Raw genomic sequence first — 21,775 nt, forward strand, 5'->3', positions numbered from 1 at the left:
ATCAGTTTAATACAATACCTGTTATTATTGTTATTATTAAATAGACCTCGCAAATGGCTGGGTAACTCCCAGCATCCAGTTAAGCAAAGATTTGGATGAGAACACAGTAAAAGCTGGAGTTCCTGTTTGGACACCTCTGAGGATGCAAACTTGGTCTTTATGAGAGCCCTCTTCCCTTTCAACTGTTAGCCAGGAAAGCCATCTATGCTTTGACTAGCTAATTGGTACAGAAAGGGTGGAGCAACATAGGGAAGGAAAGTGACCTTTCCCTTGTCATGTGAAATCACTTGGTTCCCATTATAGCTTTTTTTTTTTTTTTCCCCTTACTCATTTCTGCCATGGTTTATATGAGTACCTCTTCTAAATGCCAGAGCAGCAATAGCCGTTTTAAATATGGTTGCAATTTCATGCCCCCAAATTTCCTCCGTTATCTTTAATCTTTGATCATTACAGTCCCTGAATGTAGCTTTTTGGTAAGCTGCAGTTTTTTATGTTACTGCTGTTTAGAATTAACTGGTCTGCTTCCTAAAAAGCCAAATGTTTAATCAATACATATCCTACTGTGTATAATAAATACATTTCTGCCATCACTTTTTGAAGAGAGAATGCTTTTGATTTGAGCCAAATAGTTTACAAAATGGTTAGGGAGTTTTTTTGGTGGTGGTGTTGTTTTTATAGACATTTAATGTGATAGGGCCAACCGGCAGATTAGAGCATAGAAATTGTATTGAAATTCAGGAGTGGGGTGGGGGGAGAAGTCTTTTACATGAATTTGTTAATTTTGAACATTTGTTACATAAACATTCACTCCACTTAAGCTGATTAATTTCTTTGGATTATATTCGTTTCCTGGGTAATCATTTGACAACCTTGCAATAAACTAAGCATTAAGAAGTGGGTTCATGTACTGGAGCGTGCAGTAGGTAGGCAAGTTGTTGTGTCTCTTTCTGAACTTTGGAAGAAAAATTCCATTTTCAACCTGTAATAACGGAGGCTGATTACTTCCCATCAACTCACTGGCTTCCAGGGCAGAATTTTCAAACTGGTTATTGCGTGCACTGCTCTACTATAAAGTATAAGGTCTGTAAATTAAAGTTGGACCATAAGAGATTTAATCTGCAATTTTATAGGTCTCTAATCCAATGGTCATTTTGTATTTCAGACTCTGAGTATATTATCAGGGTTTGGGGAGGATTTTTGCGCCTGAGTGTTTTTCTTTTTTTTTTTTTTTTTAGTAGTGTCTTTTAAAATTGTGAATTACAGCTGGGAAAATATTGATGCTTTTTCTCCCCCCAAACTATAGATCAGAAACGGTAAACAAAGTTGTTACACGCTGAAGAATAAAGACTTGGAACGTGCTTCAAAAGGAGTAATTTACTTGGAGCTGGATGTCCTATTTAATCCTGTAAGTTAAAATATTTTCTCTTTGCTTATCATTTGTGTAAGGAATGGGGGGGAAATGTATGGGAGGGGGGTAATTGATCCTTTAAAACCAGTAGCCAAGCAAGAAAATTTCCGTCCTAACTGCATTGGGGTCACGGAGGCCTGTTTCATACCATGGGTGAGGAGGTATTGGCACATCATACTGTGACAGCCCATCTAGGTGGATGGGACAATTCAGAGGCATGTTAGGACTTAGAGTGACCACAGGCGTCTTAGGAAGGAGGTGTCAATTACTGTGCACCAGGGCTTCATTTGCAGCAGCCAAAAAAGGGCTTAATGTTTAGATTATTATACGTTACTTTTAACACCTACTTCCTCCCCAAAAAGCTGACCCACAATGTTCTCTTCCCAGGGTGTTGACAGGAAAATTAATGAGGCATATACATGCTGCACTTAGTTTTTTAGGTGGCTGAGTCAGTCTCAATTGCTTTTGCCCTCCAGCCTTTACTGAATAGAATCCTATTTATTAAGGCCATTGTGGGCTGTACTGCAGCTCTGCTTTTGCTGGCCCTGTGGTGCGGTGAGGTTGGTCAACCAAAATCTGGGGAGCAGGGCTGCTGCCAAGTTCAAGAACAGAAGAAGTTCAAGGTTCTTACACCTACAGTGAATGTGTAGGATTTAAAATATTTCAATATTTCAATTCTTCTGTAAGATGTCCCCTTGGTTTCTTTCACTGCGCTTCTGAATGTCCCTTAAGTGAGTTCAGCCTTGCCCAGTTTAACTCTTGCAGACTCCCGTGGGTTAAGGATTGCATGTGCATGATGGAGTAGGCCCCTGGATCAAGCGGAATCACAGGTTTGGGGGTACTGTTTGTGTTGTCACTGCTCTTCAGGTCAACAGATATGTGCCAGAGTTGCAGAGGGTATCACTGTGTATACCTGGCAGCTCCTCATAAATCATGCACGGGATGAAAAGAGAAAGATCCTGAAATAATGAATTAAAAAGCATGATTTATTTTATTTTATTTTATTTTTTATTTTTTTTTTAAGGTAAAAGCAAGTATTAGAACATTCAAGCCCCGAGAAAAGCGTTTCACTGAAGAGAACTGCAAATTTTCTAAGAAGGTAAAGATTGTCTCTGGGCTAAGCTCTTGTTTGTTTTGGAAAGTTTTGAGTTGCTGTAGTATGGTTGCAAGAACAAAACCTATTTAAGCATAAAACACAACACATGTAAATTCTGTGTATTTCTGCGTATGTTTAAAGGCTTGTTTGTGTTAACGCAGAATTGCTTTCTGATCTAGTTTGCATCAGTAGTTTTGCTTTGTGCTTCAGAATAGGGAAAATGATTGTTGTAGATGTTGCACAGTTCACAGCACCTAAAGTAAAACATAAGCTGTATTCCTTTCTTTGGGAACGAGAATTTAGGTCTAAATTAGCTAGTTAAAATATCCATAGGATTCTAGAATGATAGCTATTATCCTTTTTAAAATAAAGGTGATCGATAATAAGGCTAAAATTCTCATTTATTTCTATGGACTAATCCAAAACACATAGCGAAGAGGTTCTGTGTTTGGATTAAATTATTTTGAGCCCTTCTCCTCAGACACTGTTATACTATGAAAATTGAAAGGGAGCAAAGATAGGTTTCTGTTACTGTTCTATTTAGTTTTGGCATCAAGAGTGTTTTTTTTTTTTTTTTTTTCCTGAGGGATAAGGAAAATCTGGAAGGTATGGGTGTAATCAGAAAGCAGACAGGAGCTGGAGAGTGTCTCTGAAATAGAAGCTTTATTTGTAATATGTGCCCTGGCATGCATTTGTAGCTTAAATTATCCCTGTTTCTGAAGCAATTGTAGGATATTAGAGTGTTTGATTAAACACCTCTTCTCCTCCCCTCCTCCCACTCAATATTTATCAGATCTTATCAAGAAATGTTGATCGTGTGAAAAAAATCACTATGGCAATATGGAATACAATACAATTCCTTCAGAGCTGCTTTCTCTGGGAGTCCACAGTAAAGAGCATGATAGCATTTGTGGTAAGTGGATTTCTTCTTTTATTGCATGAGGCTAAGTGATATAAGATATCGAGTGTTACCGTGCCTTCCTTTCCACCAGCGTAAAGCCATTTATCGTTTACTGTTATTGGTATTTTGTAGCTACACTGCTGCAGGGTGTACAGATTTCAACGGCAGCCAGGCCAGTGTTTGGCCTGCTGGACATGGAAATTAGACCTTCAGAAATGGTCTTTTTTTTTTTTTTTGGCTTGGTTCAGAGGCTTTTGCTGACCTGTGCTCAGGACACCTGAGTCAGTGTGCTTGGTGACACCACCCTGTGAAGGTTTGACCATGTGACTATTCTGGACCTTTTTAGAGCTTGGAAATTGGATGTTAGGAAAGGAGGGAGGTTGTAGCAAAGAGGGTGGATACCAACTGCAGGGAGATATCTTTGATTTGCATGATGCACCGAGCTGATGGTTGCTTTCCCATCCATCTTCCCTTGCAATGGGGAGGTATTTAGCTACAGGTTATCAGTGTCTGCTTTGCATGCTGCCACCCCAGAGTACGCTACATGTCCTTGTGGCACAGAAGAAGCACTCCTGACGTCACCAGTTACAAATTTATTCCCCTGACCATCACAATACATTGCTTTTAAAGAGAAAAAAAAAAAAAAAGAAAGAAAAAAAAAAAAAAGGAAAGCCTGGTCAGCGTGATCTCCCCTCTGCAAACAAAAACCCAAGTTCTTCACCTGTCTGTCCCACTTTTCAGTCTTCTCCTTTTTCCTCTTGATAGTAAATACCCCATTTGCAGTTTTCTCATAATCCACTCAAGCACAAAAAGGTTTTGCCTGGTTTTTATTCCGCAGTGTGACATTTTCTTCATGCTTGAAATGTTTGGCATGCCATTAAAGGTTGCAAAATCATTTTGTGGTGGTCCAGCATGCAAAAAGAAAGGTGTTTTTTGGTTTGTTTGTTTTGTTTTGTTTTTTAGTGTTGATTAAGCAAAATAGCAGCCACATCTTCAAGATTTCTCCTCCTTTTACTGTCTGTGAATTATAAGTCACTTAAAGGCTCTTTTGAGGAAAACACTTCACAGTGTATTTGCTACAGATAAGTAAAGTGATTGAAAGAAAATCAGAGCAAAGATGGAGAAGCTGTCTTTCACCCTGCAGATTAGAGGGATGATGTGCACGTAAGAGTAGGTAGGATGAGAGCGTCTTTTCTGTGTATTTTTTTTCCTGCTTTTGTTCAAAGCTTATTTAGATCATATCTAGCATTAATGGTTCAAGAGCTGCTGACTAGTACCTTGAAGTGTTTTCTCTACTGAAGAACAGAGATGCTAACTGATATGCTGTAGGATGCACGCTAAAGATGCTAACTGATACACTGTAGGATGCATACTGAAAGTGCTAAGAGGAAAAAAACCTAAATCAACTTCACCTTGCCCTTTAGGCCTTTAAGATGGTGTTTTTCTTGAAACAGATGGAGTTGCTATGCATGCATATTTGTTTGCAATATTGGCAGCTCTCAAATCCTCTTTGTATGGCATGTAGGAGAGTGGAGTCCCTGGTACATCACTAAAGCAGGTATGGGGCTGTTCAAGGGAGCTGTATGGTTGTGCACAAGGGAATTGTATGGTTGTGCACACTGTGCTGGAAAGAGGCAGGGAAGTAAAATCCCAGCGCCAACATCCTGCCATCACCATTAAGCAGGAATCTAAGCACGTGCTTAAGAGATTTGCTCAATTAGGAAACAAAATACTTGTGAAGTTATAGCTCTGAAGTTCAGTTTTCTAAACTTGGGAAAAGTTTGTAAGTGGTAGAGAGGCATAAAAAAAAAGAAAAGGTGGGCAAGTGAGTCCCTAGAAAAAGGAATTGTTTCCAGGTGAAAACTAAGATGAACAAAAAAACGGAAGGTTACAAATTACAGATGTTAACATTTTTACTGGGTAACATAATGCTCCCGGTTTGCTACAGAAAGTCAGTAGTGGGACAGGAATAAAAATACATGACTAAGAATAGTAAGAGCAGATTTCTTCTACGAACCAAAAGTGAAGTGTATTTGATTTTTTCCACATGGAAATAATTCCACTCAGGCATTTATAATGAAGTGCTAATTCTCTATCTCTCACTATTTCCAGTATGTGTGTTCATAATTGTGAAAATATGTACACAGCGTGATAGGTGCAGCATCTGTACTGCCCTGCCCTGCACTTGTACTCCACTCTTAACAGTTTAAATAAAAGGTGTATTAAAATAGTATTGTTTTAAAATCATCTTTCCCCAGAAAATAACATCTATATGCCTTCAGTACCTGGCTTTGAAAAAGCTTAACCTGTCTGATATTTGTCCTTGCTAACATCCCACTTGTATCTGACATTCAAAACTAGAGGCAGGGAAAATGCACAAAGCTCCTCACGCATGTGAACCTTATTTTCTTAAGCTATCAAACTAAAAACACCACCAGATGGAAGAAAATATTTTTAAGAGATCATCAGAGCATTGCAATAGGCAAGGACGCAGACTCTTACACCTTCCTGTTTTAGTCTTTATTACAGTGTACCTCCCTCCCCATTAATGCTGACAGCTTGCAAGTGTGACAAGGACATTTGCTGCTACTTCTGGGTGCACAAGAGAAAAAGGACAGAGGAAACAGGACAGTGCAGGCAGGACACAAGTGAATGAGAAAAATGCTGTCACCATGTTTTTCTTACAAGATGCATCATCCCAAGCTTTTTTTAGTTTGTGAGAGCAGGCAGTCAAAGAGCTTGAGTATGTGTTGTTTTTTTGCTCTGGTATAGAAATGAAATCATACTTTTCATTGGCATTTTCAGGTTTAGAGGTTTTAGGTGTTGGAAATAGGGTTGAGTGATGTGAGGAGAAAAGCTAAAATTCACTTTCAGTGAGGCTTGCCCTGTGCACAAAGGGATTAGTGTGAGTTGTGTTACACAAGTGCTAGGATAAACGTGGTGGGTCAGGAAAGTCACATGTAGGCTTCCTGGATTATTTTTCTTGTAGACTTTATTGTTGCTCTGGTACAAAAAAAAAATAATAATAATAGAAAAAAAACAACCACAATACACTGATAGACATTGTGTGTACCTGAGAATATTAGCATGTGTGGGAATTGTTGCTTATAGTGTTATACTGGGAGAGATCTTAAGTCTTTGTCCATGTACTCTTCTCCTTCTAGTCTATGAACATACCCCTTGAAAAGGGCTTTATTTTGAACATCCTCAAAAGCATCCTGTAATATATCTCTTTATAGATGTTCTTGTGTGCCTGACAATTTCCATATTCTACCCTGGACAATTTGCTCCCAGTTTCCAGAGCAAATATTGTGGTTTTAGCCTCATCCTCATCACTCCTTCCTTTTGTCACACCTTTCTTCATTGAGACATTGCTTCCATGTTATGTTAATGGTGTCCAGAAAGCTGCGTGGTGAAATGTGCCTAAGGGAACGTTTGCTTACAAGTTGTCTTGTGTATCTGATAATAAGCTGTTTGTTTTTCCCCCTCGTGCATATGAAAACTTGTATTACCTTTCTAGTGTGCTTTTAAGCTGAATTTCTACTTCTCCCTTCCACATGCATGCTCTCCCTGCCCCCCCTGCTCCCTCTCTCACCAAATCAGTTGTGGAATTTAAATCCATAATAAGAACTGAATCGTTCCTACTGCACAATATGTATTTTAAAAATATTTTAAAAGTTAATTTTAGTCACAGAATGATTTTCATGAGGAATTATGCATCATTGCACATTGTGCTTGTGATTTTATACAACATAATTACACCTTCTATTGACAGTTTTCCTCTGCATTAATGGTAATTATGTCATTTAATGAAATTACAGTAATTGCATTAAAAAAAATCTATAATCTGGTGCAAATTAAAAGGATATATCGACTGGAATTCTTACTATCGTATTTTTTTTTGTAAAGTTTGCATGATAGCCACAAGACATTGACAGGATCAGGCAAATGATGGGAAACCAGCCACCATCGCACCTCCAGCGTGACTGGCAGCTCTCGCTGCTGGTGTGCTTCAGGGTCCCTGCACACAAACCCATGCCAGCATCCCTCATTTTTACTGGCAGCGTGTCCCCCTGCATCAGGTTCAGGTCTCTGCAAAGCAAGGCTGCTGCCAGGGTGGGTACAGGTGGGAGCAGTTTTTCAGGCTCTGCCCTAGCTGGCAGCCAGACAACGAACGCAGCACGGGCAGTATTTATTTTATTTTGCAGTGACATTGCAGGGGGGCTGATAATTCTTTTAAGATGGATTAGTACCAGGAGGAAGACATGATGATGCAACTTAATGTAGTCAAAATGTGGAGTTTCTGATCAAAATGCCTGTAGTTATTGAATACTGGGCAGCAGGGAAAATGATAAGTGTGGGATTATTTTGGAGCTGCTTGGGCTTCTCAAAAAGCCAGCTGATGGAAAAGCAGAAAAGCCCTGGGGTTTCTGGATACTCAGCAGAGCTGCTGGGAGTTGTGGATACAGCAGCAAACCCAAACTTAAGCTTTTGAGCTCCTTGCTGCAGAGGTGGGATTTTGGCACCCTTCTCTGGTTCAGAGTTCCAAAGCTTTTTGTAAATCCTGAAAGAGCTGGAGAACGCCCACTTTTTTTGTTGCTGGGCTCTTGGAACATGGGAACTGGAAGTTGTGAGGAGTCATGGGGTGAACTGGGTGAAGCTGCCCTTTGCCGGTTTGCTTCAGTCCTAATCTAGGACAGCAGGGAGAGAGAGTTGAGCCCATGAACTGTGCAGCCCATGAACTTCTGGGCATCTCTCCTTATTACAGGATTTAATATGCAGCCACTTAAGCTTGTGATATGAGAGCTGGATCTGAGCCCAGCTGAACTCATCTCATAGAGGAGACACCAACTATTTCACTAGACGTGAATAATTTTTAATCCCTGTTGAGCTGGGCTATATTTATACTGACGATTTAAAGACAAAAGGCCATTACCTTGTTGACAATGTCCTCTAAAATCACTAATTACACATCAGTAAGAGGGAAATGTCGTCGTGTCGTCCCCCCGCCCTGGAAAGATGTTTAACTCAAAATCTAAGCCTTCTGGCCTTAACATGGAAAAAGTCTTTCATTCTGCATGTGGACAAGCATCTTCTTCATGTTTTGCCTAGACTTTTCTAAGCAAAGCAAAATGTTCCAGCCCTGTTTGTACTGAATGTAATTCAACACTGGCCATGACAAAAAAAATGCTGGTAAAACATCCAGTTTAACTCGTGTTGTTTTGAAACACAGTGGTATTTTATTTATTTAATCTTTTATTTATTTATTTATTTATTTATTTTTTAGTGGGAAGGGAGTTTTAGATCAATAAAAGGAAGTGTTTGGGGCAAAAGTTTTACAGGGAACATGTGAAATCTATGGAGAAATGAAAACAATGAAATCTGAACAATTTAGGATAGATACCAAGTCGCCAATCATCTCTTGGACCTCTGGCCAACCAAACAGAAGGATAGAAGATAAGTTTCAGTGAAACTTTACTTCTGAATTACCAGTAGATGGTAACATTTCTCCTACAGGGAGAGGGAGGAAGATGCTCTCTCACATGAGCTCCTGTATTTCTTCTTATTTGCCCTGTGAATTTTGAACAAGCAGTTCTCTGATACAAAGCACAATCCACCCCACCATTACTACATGTGTAACTGATGAGAAGGGTATAGTCTTTATTTCTCCTTTTTTTATCCTCATAGCTGAAGATGAAATATAAATCATTGTTCCCAAACTAGTTGGGAACAGCATTAAAGTAATGGTAGATTAAAATGCCTCCACATTAAAAAGCTAAATAAAATGAATAGATGTAATCCTAAAGAGAGAAGAATGAGTATTCTTCAAACACTGAATAGGGAACTTGGAAAAAGAAAAAGCTTAAAAAAAAAAAAAAAGAAAAAAAAGTATTAATGCAAAAGAGATGGTCCTCACTTCCGCTTTACTGTAGAGCTTTTGCTGAGGGCTTTTCTCAGCCCATTTGTAGCTTATGCTTTGCTGCAGTTTTAAAGAAGCAATTGGAAAAGAGATGAATGCCGTCCCTTTTTAAATAGGAAAGCTGAGAAATAGCACTCTGATGAAAAAATAATAATAAAAAAATCATATTTAAGACTAGAGCTAGCACTGGAAGAGCAGTCAGAGGCAGTGTTTTGAGAATTTGGTCTAGTAACTAGTTCTTCAGTGTCCCTAACATTTCCTCTGCTCTTTGCCTCTGTAAATCCCTGGCAAAGTCACATCTTTAAAAATTATTGTCTTGAACTCCCGTGAAAAGGCTGGATCAGAGGTATGTTTTTATTTCAAGCTATTATATCCCTGTAAAAGCATTTTTCTAATGACAGAGGAAACGTTTACATCCTGCTTCCTCCACGTTGCTCATGCCACTGCCTGTGAAAATTCAACATTGTGCATGCAAAGCCGTTCTGAGCACGTTACCTGACACATGCAAGTAACTGCTTGGATGAGAAACAGGCTTCTCTGGGCAACTAAAGGAGATGGTTTTGCCCTTCTCCCAGCAATTTTACATTTCCAGTATTATTCTTTTGTGGTTGAGGGGAATATGATTTAAGCTTGAGACTCTGGGCTTTGCTTTGCTGCAGCAGTTAAAATTCCTGGAATAGCAACAGTAATATTGATGATGCTGAGAGACACACAGCAAAGTAAACACATGTTATTTCCAGCTCTTTAAAAAATGCAAGAACAAACAAGGACAAAGTTAATAGGGAAATAACCACTTAGAAGCTTGACAACACTATAAACAAGGCTGAAAAAAACAAAGTTTGAAGCATTGGAGCCAGAGTGAGATAGAGCATAGCAGCGACTGATACCCCGATCCTTTTTTTCACTCTAAAAAGACTAGGTGGTCTTATGTTTCTAGCTCAGAGTTCAAGGATTTGCTTTTTACCAGTGAAACATTCCAGAACAAAACAAAAACAACAACAGTTTTGCATCTGAGGAATAATAGTTTTTTTCCTCTGGGCCTGCTTAACAAGGCATGCTGTAAAGTGAGTCCCTTGCTTTTGGGGTTGAGGAGCTTCGATAGCAATGCCTTCTGTGCTGAGCATGCATCACATAGGAGCAATTCACTCAGCCCGGGTAATGAGACCCCCAAGCCCCTGTCTCTCACTCTTTTTGTAATTGCATTGCATTGTTTTTACTTGATGAATAAAGCCTTTGCATATGTCAGTTGCATGTGCTAGACGTTACAGAGTGTTCAGGTAAAAGCCCAATTCTGCCAGAAGAAGAGCATTTGTATGGTTGGTCAGCAGGAATGCAGACTGTTTGAAGGCATCCAATAAAGAATTAAGGTAATGAGTAAGAAATTCAGCTTTGTTATGGGGTGTACAGATATATCCTTAAGAGGCACATAGAAGGTGCCTGTATTAACATATAAATATCTAGCTATCTGTCTAGACCTGGATTAGAAGTGTATATATATATACAAACATATATATAGTGTATCTATATAAAAGTGTGTATATACATATATAGTTTTAATCTGTTTGGCTAATGGCAGCTCACAAAGCCAACCCCAAATGAGCAAACATTTTTGTTTAAGAAAAAAAAAAAAAAAAAAGAAAGGCAAAATGGCCCTTTATAGCTAAAACCTGAACTAAATGCATCTGAAAACAATTCTGACTGGCTTTCTGCTCGAGTTGTGACCTGTTGGAGAACTCTGCTCAGCGCTTGCGTTTCCAGCTAATTTGATATTGCCTTTTTTGTGGCTGAAGCTTTGTCATTTGTTTCTAAGCTGTCATTTTTATTAGTCTCCCTGGCTGATCTTTTTGGGCTCTCGTCAGGTGGTGTATGTTCTCCATTGTCTGCCTGGTCTTGGCAAGCTGTAGGTCCTTTTATTGCCATATGACGTGGGCGTGCTTGCAGCAGTAGCCTGTAATTATACCCACCACAGGTGACAGTTACAAGAGAGCTTTGGTAATAATTTTAGCAGCCTGATCTGATGTTTATGAAGAGAGAACCCTCTTTGTGGTCTGGCTGGAGTTTGCTATATTGTATTGTACTTTAGCTGTTTGATTTATGAAGCCCTTTCTTTTTTAATATATAACGTCTTGTGTCTTTTAAAGTTTTTTTTTGTGTCTTTTGAAGTTTTGTTAGATTTTTGTTGCTCTTATATTGTTTTGTACATTTAGTATGTATTTTTGTATGTCTTGTATTTATTTTGCTTTGTCTGGCAGGGTAAAATTTTACTCTTGCTTGTTATTAGTTTTATTTGTATATTCAGCATTGCTGAACTCCTGTTTTCAACTTCACATCAGCAGATACGTTGTGTTCTCCTGCTTAGGAGTCTAGTCTTTACTCTTTTTTTTTTTTTTTTTTTTTTTGTCTTTAAAACAAAAACAAAAACACTATTTTATAAAGATCAGATTTGCTATCCACAAAGGTGTCATGGGCTCTGTTATTCCCAATAGATTTGCAAAACTTTCATGTCCAAAGTTTTTTTTTTTTTTTTTTTTTTTTGTCCTGATTCTTATTGCTGTCTTACAAATCTCCCACCCAATGTTAAGAATTTGCTGCAAAAGAGCTGCCAAAGTCTAAAATACACAATGCCTAAAAATTGGCTTTTTTTTTTTATTTTTTTCCTGTTTTAGATTCTTTAGAGGAACTTCCAAATTTGTGAGAAAGCAGTAAATTTTAATTCCTATCAAGTAATTAATAGGTTAACAAACAACAGGAATTTGTTATCATTTGCCAATTTATTTGGTCCTAAAGAGATGATATTGCATATCAGGATCCCATCACTTATTTTCCCAATTTATCTGTTGCCTTTCCTGAAAGCTCACTTTATTTAAATGAAAGTGAGATTAGTATTTCAAGTTTACTGAGGACTATATCTGTGCAAGAGTCACATTAAACAGGACTGAGAGAGACAGAGAAACTACTTGCTCACTGCTACTGGAGATAACAGAATTTCAGATGGTTTTGTGTAAAATTCCCGGAGTTTGGTAGGGATGTGCACTATGAAAACTGCACAAGGAAAAAGTATCCAGTTCAGTCCAAGCATGTATTGTTCTTGTTTCTTGTCAGAAAATTATAGGAGAAAAAAAAAAAAAAGTAGGACGTCCTATTAGGAAGTGAAATCTTCATTAGATGTAAAAATTCTTTTTCTTTCTTAATGTGCCGCCCCCTCCAAGAACCTAGGTGTACTGATTTTCCTTCGGTCCAGATCTGCTTGGTTTTGTTTCATTCACATTACTTTAAGCTGGCATCTCTTAGAAAGTATTTTAAAACACTTAGTTTTACAGAAAGATTTTAGGCATTGACAATTATCTCCTCTGTTATCAGTGGAGCAACCCTATCAATATTTTGTGTTTTTTCTTCATCTTTTTCTTCAAAAAAAGACAAATCCTTTATTTATAAGATGTTAACTTAAAACAGTGCATTCTCTGGAAATAGGCAATTCTTATTCTTTTGAAGTGATGGAATAAGTAGAGACATATCTGTAGGTGGTTTAAGTCACTGCAAGTCCATTTATTTCAGGAAACCTATACTATTTAACATTGGTTAAAAATTTCTATCCTCTGTGGAGTAAATCCTGCTTGAATACGACTAGCAGGTTTTCAGAAGAGGAAGAAAAATCCTGTAGGTGGCGATGGCCTCTCATGAATGAGCCAGCTCTGACTTTCATGCTTTTGTCAGATTTTTCTGGCAGGTTTTCTTTTTCTTGCTTGAACTATTTTATTTTTAATTTAATTCACCAGTTCTCTCAGCGCTAATCTAACACTAGTTGCAGAAATGTTGACAACTGGAAGAAATTTCATATTTGAAGGTAACACAACATTTTGGCTTTTATGATGGAGACAGATGCACCTTGAGGGGTTTCTCTTAAAGCATTCTACTACTCTTTTTTTTTTTTTTTTCTTTTAAATGAGAAAGAGTTGGATCCTTTGCAAGATCTGAAATAAAAGAGGATTAGTATAGAAACTACAGAGCAAAGACTTATTTTTATTTTTTATTTTTATTTTTTTTTTAAAGAAGCCTGTTCTTTGTTTTACTTTCCTGCACTAGCAACTAATAATTGATTTGACTCAGAGGTTAGTCTTAAGCATCTGGGAAGTTCTCGGGTGTTGGATATAAGGTTGTTTAAGGATAGCAGTAGTAATAAAAGTACCCCACAACAGAATAATTCTATTTTTTAGCGTTCACTGGGGAATAAAGCTGGAGCACTAGTCTAACTGAAAAATCCCAGAAATCTGATTTTAAAAGTCTGTTCTATTGATTGTTAATAAATTTGACTGCTGCCACAGTAAAGGATTACACTGGCACCAGTAGCATCCCTGAGATTTGATCTCTTTCTCCACTGCTTCATTAAAATTAAATATATTAGTCTTAATTGTCAACCTACATTTTATTCAAGTTTAGCTTGGTTTCAGGTGCTTTTTTGTTTAAAAGCCAGCACTGTGATATTGAGAAGTGTTAATAAATATGTAAGACATGTAGTGTTTTGTACTTGTCTAATTTGTTGATTTATTTGAGCCTTAACTTTACCCATGGAAAGCTAGCACGTTTAATGAGAGATGAGTGTGATATGTGAGCAGAAGTGTCCACAAAAAATACATATATAAAAATAACAAAGCAGCCTTCATGTGCTCTGCTAGTTGAGATTCAGAACTTTCTACTTGCTTTTTGAGAGAAGTTGCTGTCTTCTGTACTTTCCTTCAGCTTTCATCTTTTAATGGAATAGAGGAGCTGCACAGCTTTGTATCAGAGCCAATTGTCAACTTTCATTAGATGCAGTCTATTGTTTGTTCAGATTAGAAATAAGTGCATTACACTTTGACTTTGAAGGCTCGTTTGTTTTTAAATATACTAGGTATATGTGACCTTTTTGTCATTTTTGATGCACTTGGTTTGACAAATTTGAGATACACATTTAAAGAGCAGCAACAAATATTTGCAAAGCAAGTACTTCACAAAAGCCACTTTTTGTATTTCTAGAAAAGTAAAACAAAATCCTGCAGCAAAATATTAGTAGATTCATATAAAGTGTTGTTAGCTAGCATTGTACCCCAAATACATCACGTGGGGCTGGGGGGAAATGCTTAGTGAGACTGCAGTGCTCATTATTTAGCAGTGGGTGGGAATCCAGCTAGCTGGTCTTAAAATCCCATTATGAATTGTCCATGTGAGTGTTTAGACATGGCCTCTGTCAGAACATAATGGCAAGGAAGTCTAATTCCATTAAAAAAATACACTGAGCAACTTTTCTTACAATGTTTAGAATATTAAATGAGAAATATATAATTGATACAGTAATATTAGCATTTTTTTTTCAGAGAACATGTCCATCAGGAATTAGATGGTGACTTATTCTAGTAGTTAAGAAAACTCCCCCAGATACTTTCTTGTGCACATTTGGGAAAATTATTTGCAATGATGTATTTCAATTTCCTTAATAAACTAGACCTGTCTTCCTAATTCCCTTTCCCTCACGTCCCTCCATAGGGGTTAAGAAATAAAGTATTTTGAAATTATTATCAGATAATGTTTCTATGAATAACAAACTAATCTATGCCTTTTAAAAATAGATTTATATTCCAAAACTGGGAAGTAAACAGTGTTGACAGAAAGGAAATATGAGATTATTAAAAATGAAGATATTTTGCAGAGCTACTCTGTTTTTTTTTTTTTTTTTTCCCATTTTTTTTTCTTTTCCTGGGAAGTCATAGCTCTGTAACAGCATGCACTGCAATGGCTTTCCTGCTATTTTAAAATTTGTGTGAATACTGGTACGGTTAGTGGTCTGTTAGTGCCTAACGCACACTGTCTTATACACCGATACCTATAGTAGCACATACGGAGTGACTATGAGATCAAATGCTCTGGTTAAAAAGCCTTAGGGAAGCATTATGTGTCTGAGGTCTGATCTATTGTCTGGGAGGTCGGAGAGTGTTAATGCACTCTGCAAAGATTAGACTCCCTCTCTAATTGCTCCAACACTTCCTTAAAGGATTTAAACAGTCGGGAAAGGTGATGCTCCATGTCAATTTTTGTCTTCTGACAGCCGTTGAAGTTTATCTGTCTTTCCACGGAGACCACTAGATCACATAAACCAAGCAGTATCAAAAGCTTAAACCCTGAATTAGGACTGAGACCTACAAATGCAATTATTTACAACTTTGTTATTTCAGCTTTTGAATACTTTTAACATTAGGGTCGGGATTGATTTTACAGGCATACTTTTTCATTTGGTGGTGGGAACTTCCTAAGTCCCATGAAAAGTTTAACTTGCTGAGTTTGTTGAAAATCCACTCTTTTAATTCCAAAGCAGATCAGGCCAGCTGTATTTCTTACAGCATGGTCGATGCTTCCTCACTCTATCTCTATGGCACCAAGCCGGCGCATGGAACTGCCACTGTAACGCTGCTTGTTTATATGATGTACAGCGCTATAATCTGAGCTACTGTGAGACACTCATTGCTATTTATCCAAAACTTTTCCTTTCCCAAACAAAATCTAAGAAGGGTTCTGATTTCCCTTGGTCTGTAGAGCCCAAGTCACATATAAAATAAATAAATAACAAATAAAGCAGTAAAGCTCCTGCAGAAAAGCTTTTCTGCCCCTTAACCAGCATGTCCACAGTGACAAGACCCCAATACTTGTTTTACAAAGCAGAATATAAATTTGTCCGATGGATCAAAGCTACTTAAAAGAGGCAGTTTATAGTTCTTATTATTCTGCAATCTAGTTATTTGAAAATTAGCTGGAAGCACCAGGTAGTTTTGTTGCTGGTTAAAGGACTGATCTATTGCAGTGGTTTATGTTCTCTTGCTTAGAGAACCACTTTATGAGTTAGGGATGGAAAAGGGTGAATGTTACTAGGGAAGGAGAAACATGGTTCAACACTGAGAGAACTTGGAGCATTTAATATTTCTGCAGCAGGGCCATGGTATCCTGATGTTCACAGTAGGGTAACACTGTTGTAACAAGAGGGGAATTTGACCCATCTTTTAAAAAATGTCCATTCCTGTTTCACAGACAGATGTGAGTGCGTCCCATTTTACCGCAGCTCACATAACACCACAGGACCTGCCAAACAGAAAACCACCCAGTAGGGTGTTTTTTTTTTCTTTTTTTTTTTTTTTCTTCTCTTTCTTTTTGGTGGATTGGAGGCTTTAGAATTTGACAGTGTCAGTGGTTTTCTAGTTTTGTAGCATCTAAATATGTTGATATATATAATCCATTTCACACACAAAAATGTATAAATATGACCTATATAAATATATATTTTTAATGCATCTTTTCTAGACTCTGAGCAGATGACTAATACAGCTGTTCAAAGGAGAAAATGATTTTATTTTTTTTTTTAAAAAAAAGCCCTCTTGGCTCTGAATCGGAAATTGAGGAGCAGAATTCATCAAGTGTATTCTGATCGTTCTCACATGGGTAGTTCCTCCTTCCTTTTCTGCATAGCATGTTCCTTTGCACTGTTGCTATATTACATGAAATGTTTCATCTGTATATAAAAATTAAAAATTCAAACAAAAATCTGGCCCACAAGAAGAACAGGCCCTTTGGGCATATGGTTCATTATGCATATTCGTTTAATTACTAAAACACTTGGGATGTCTCTACTGCCCTTGCTTGCAACTTGTAAAGTTGGATCTGTTCTGTAGCACAGAATATGTTGAACAGGCATGTGTCATAAAGGACTTGAGTTTTCTCTTATTTAAAACTCTATATAATGTTCTTGGCTGGATTGTTAGAATTTACTGAATATTAGTTCAATCCACTGCATCAAAACAACAGTTCAGAATCTCTTTTCCCTTAACACCTTCTCTAACCCCAAAAAGGCAGGTTTTACAGTGGTTAGTTCATAGCTGTGTTTACTATCAAAGTAACACAAGACTAAGGCTTTAGATTTCAGGCACATTCCCACAAAGCACCTAAAGTCACACGTTGAAGCTGTATAACTTTTATTAGCTAAGAAGGGATTGCTGTGATAGTGTGACTTTAATTGATTTTCAGGGCAAACAGGTGGTGATGGTTTAGGCATCCCCTGGTCTCCTGCCATTCCTAATTTGAAGCTGCACATATAATAGCTTTATTAAAATAAACAATCTTCTGGCTTTAGTTTTACCTGAACAGCTGCCTGAAATTGCAAGAGTCTTGCAACTTTTTTTTTTCCTTTATTGTTCTGTGTTTTGGAAAGCAAGATGCTATAGGTCTGTTAGTGGAAAATCTCTATTACATGGTGATGTTGTCAATACTTAGGATATTTTTTTTGGATCTTTGCAGTTGTTGCTAACTTACAATAGCAACATATTTAGGATACAGTACAGTGAGTATAGCAGTCATCTTCATGCATTTGTTCTGTAATGCAACAATTTTGTCTCTCAGCGGATTATGAACCTGCTAAAATTATTTAAGTGCATTGAATCACTCTGACTGTTCTGAGCATTCATTGTGCGCTTGTGAGATATGGGGAAGACTGGGATTCGATTATGATTTTTGCTCTACTTTTGATTGTGGAGAATTGGTTTTGGGTAGATGAAGGGTACTTCTGGGCTCTGGCACAGGGTGGCTGATGGAAGCTGTGGTGGGGAACCCTGTATGCACACGAGAATTGTCTGAAATCCTTTGCCTGAAAGGATGCCATCTTGCTGCATTGCTTCATAGATGTTTTTAGATTTCTGTTTTTCTACTATGGGCTTAGTGGGATTTTTAATTTTTTTTGAATATTTTTGGTAACTACTTAACACCCCCCAAAACCAAACAAAAACAAACAAGTAAAAAACACAACAAAGAAACCCAAACCAATGCTTTGCTCCTTCTGCTCTGTTTTAGTCTGGAAGCATTGCTAAGACTGGAGGCTTTGGAGAAACACATGCCAGACAGTTATGAAACATTTCTGAGTACAAGTACCTCTATATGTGGGTATACTGCAACCTAATTTTTTTTTTTTTCCGTGCCATATCTGGAGATTGCCAGGGAACAAATGTGTGATTCTCCTGCCACTGTATTCTGAATTAAGTCTAATTAAATATGCTTGCTTTATTAAGAGTCTTTTTTGCTTTACTCGTTCATATCTATGAACATGAAGGAGGAAAGTCATTAAAGTAATTTAAGCATATTGCTTAAATGTCCCATTTGCTACCAATTGTAACCCAATGTTGATTGTCCAAAGTTAAAGAACACTTCCACCAAATACTCTTTCCATTTACTGTATAGTTACGTCATCATCTGACCCTTACTGCTAGTGTTTCTCACAATGTTAACAAATATGTCTCCAAACTAAGTGGACATTTATCAGCTTAGCTAATGATAATTTTTTTCATGACCCTTTTAAGGTGTTCACCTTATCCAGAATAAATAAAATTAACCTACATTTTTTCCTCCTTTTAAATAGCACAGATATTTTTTCTGACACTTACTGGAAGAATTATTTACTATAGGATCAGGCTTTTAACTTGCATAGTGCCTGTCTTCCCTAAAAATAGATCATAACTTCTGTATGAGAGCAATTCTGAAACTATGACCCTACTGATAAACATAACCAAAATATTAGCGATAAAAATGACCATTTAATTTAGCTACAATATAAAGCAACATATTTTTGTTTGGAATGCCTTCCTCCCCTTTGTTGTAAGATCTTCCTCCATTGCCTTTGTCTGTCATAGTTACCCCTTTAGAAATAACATGCAGATTTATTCCCCTGATCCACTCCCAGTGGATTACCCCGAAAGATAGAAAACTGTTGCAATTTTTCTTCCCTTAATTTTTAAGCTTTATTGCTTGAGGGTCTTTAACTGTATTTTACTTGGCTCAGGAAATGTAAAATACATTAGATAAAAACATAAGGGAAAAATTAGACCAGTCAGCATGCTAGCAAACAGCTATTTCTTCAGTGTCTGCAGTCTGAAAAGATGTGAAGTCTTTTATTGTAAAACCGTTGTGCATATATAAATATAGAACCCCAAAACTACTGGTGTTGTAGTTGCTTTTGTTTTGATTAACTTATTTTGAGGTTAGGGATAAAAGAGGAAGTGCAGCCACAAGAAAACTGTATGGAGGCATCCTAATAGACTTGTGGTGGGCTGCTCTGCTTTGGGGTTTAAATGTGTATGTCCTAAAGGAAAAAGTTGATACCCTATTCCAGATAAAACTTTTTGTGTTGAATATTGTTTGTGGTAACATTTGACAGGTAGTCTTCAAATATCTGCAATGCAATATATAAATTTTAATTTACATATAAACTTAAGAGGTGTGATGCATTCATTGAAATAAACTTGAACCAGGCAGCTCTTCCCTGACCCCTCATTAAAGAAAAATCTCTAAGGATCTTGTTTTTAATTTCCTGGGCTGGGTAATCTCATTAATGTAATGAAAATAATCAAAATAAAGGAAACCCCTTTTTTTTTTTTTTTTTTTTTGGTGGGGGGGATAGGGTTTTTGTTTCTTGTTTAGTTCTTGTTCTGTAATGTTATCCAGTATCCAAGTGTGGACGTTCTGTAAGTGTTTGCAGTCAGGTACCCTTAAATGTAGCACCACAGCCTTCCTTGATTGAGTTGCCAAAAGCAGCGTCCCAAGAGGATGGTGGAGAACAGATCGTAATATTGTCAACTCTTCTGATTTCACTGCGACTTTTTGCAGAATAACATGCTTTTCTTAGAGCTCCATTTCTTAGAGTCCTGTGATTGCACATGAATCACGGCTTTCATTTAAAACACAAATGAGTTTCTACTTCCTTGCAGCAGCAAAAAAAAATGAGATCCCCCTGAAGAGTCTAAACCAGACAGTGATAAAAATGGCCCTAACACATACTGACTTAAACAGTATGAGATTTCTTGTGTGTTCTTAAGGGATTTTTTTTTGCTGGTTTGTTGATTTTCATGTCTTATTTTGTTATGAGTAAGGAGTATTATTTTTTTTAATGTTCAAACTGCCATTAAAATTGTGACCCTGGTGAGTGTAGTTCCAATCCTGCCTCCTTACTTCGAAGTCATTGCTCATTTTCTTTCTTGCACCACCACATGCAACATAAATTGTCAAGCACAGATCAGACACCTCCTGTTTCTCTCCCCTGATAACCTCATCCACTGCCACTTTCTCAGAATGCTGCAGCTGGGACAAGTAGAGCTGGGATGTGTGGCTGTGGCAGCAGGACAAGCCTTTGTAGCTGTCTTGCTTGGCTTGATTTACACAGACTACTGAGATGGGCAAACGTGACCATGCAGTTTTTGTTACCTAAGGTAACAAATATGCAAAATAGAGTGAGATCCACATGGTAGCAAATTGTGCTATGTAAGCAACCCCCTTACTCCTAATCCTCAGTTCTATTCCGTGACGTACATCTAATGCCCAGACTGAGCTATACTGAGGCACAGCTTGGTGTTCTGTTTTGGATTTGGAGTGTTTAGGTGGATTTTTTTTTTCCTCTTTCTTTTTAAATTCCAGTAGTGTTTGCCCTTGCAACAGAACACTTATGTGGAAGAGCTAAACTTTTTCCTGTCTTATATCCATGAAATTAGCAGGTTGTACACAGATGGTATGTATGGAAAAATGCAGGGATAATTCATAGCATGGCATAAATATTTAAGACCTTCCATTCCCTCAGGTCATTTTTAATTTTGGTCATCCCCACTCAATACAACATACACACCATACCGTTCTTGAGATGTTCTGTGTTCTCTTCCTGGATGCACAAAGCAGACTGAATCCAGAGGTTTCTTCTGACAGTGCTGGTCTGTTTAAGTATAATTTCTCTTCCTGCCACATTCTTTGTTACTGCATTGCAATGAGGGAGTGACTTTGCTCATCGCTGACCCCTCCTCGAGCTCCAGCTTGGTGCCTGGAGTTTAGGTAGCTCTCAGCTGAGCATGGCACAGTGATGAAGCATTCCATGGATATGGGAAGGAGGAATGCTGGAGTGCATCTCTTTGGAAGAAGGTCTACTATAAGAAGAAATTATTTGGAAGGGGGACATTACTGGAAAATGCATTCTTTATAACTGTCTCAACTTTTATTTGCTCTGCCTTGTAGTGGAGCTATTTTAAACTAATTGTTTGCAGCCTCTGTTGCAGGCTTTATTTATTTATTTATTTATTTATTTTAAATATATCTTCCTCATCAAATACACAAGCCATCCCAGAACTGCAAAGACTGCTACTGTGTTCACATGGGCCCACATGATATACTCTGGTTTCTGTTAGCCTGATCGCAGCACCATGTTAGTGCATCTATATTGCCTGTTATCTGAAGGCGATGCTTCTGTGTAAGCAGGTACATACACATGCATGAGTTTCCTGTTTTAAGTGGGTGTGTCCACTATTCCTCTGACTCTTTTACTCTCCCTTTCTAAGGACAGGAATAAATATCTGTCAAAAATAATTTGTTGTCAACAAGCTTATTGCCTCCAAGGGATTTAAATGCCCT

The 21,775-nt window shown here is 37.6% G+C and overlaps 1 protein-coding gene across 4 annotated transcripts in view; it reads left to right on the top strand.

The window, feature by feature from the left end:
- The window catches only part of MCTP2 (multiple C2 and transmembrane domain containing 2), a 125,507-nt gene that overhangs the window by 74,842 nt on the left and 28,890 nt on the right, over nt 1–21,775 (top strand). For all 4 annotated transcript variants that reach the window (XM_082768987.1, XM_082768989.1, XM_082768988.1 and 1 more), the window contains 3 exons: nt 1,304–1,405; nt 2,433–2,507; nt 3,298–3,417. In XM_082768987.1, the coding sequence (XP_082625113.1) occupies nt 1,304–1,405; nt 2,433–2,507; nt 3,298–3,417 (297 nt within the window). The remainder of the gene's footprint in view (nt 1–1,303; nt 1,406–2,432; nt 2,508–3,297; nt 3,418–21,775) is intronic.

This window comes from Aythya marila (assembly GCF_965140915.1).
Source record: "Aythya marila genome assembly, chromosome: 11".
Classification (NCBI taxonomy): Eukaryota; Metazoa; Chordata; class Aves; order Anseriformes; family Anatidae; genus Aythya; species Aythya marila.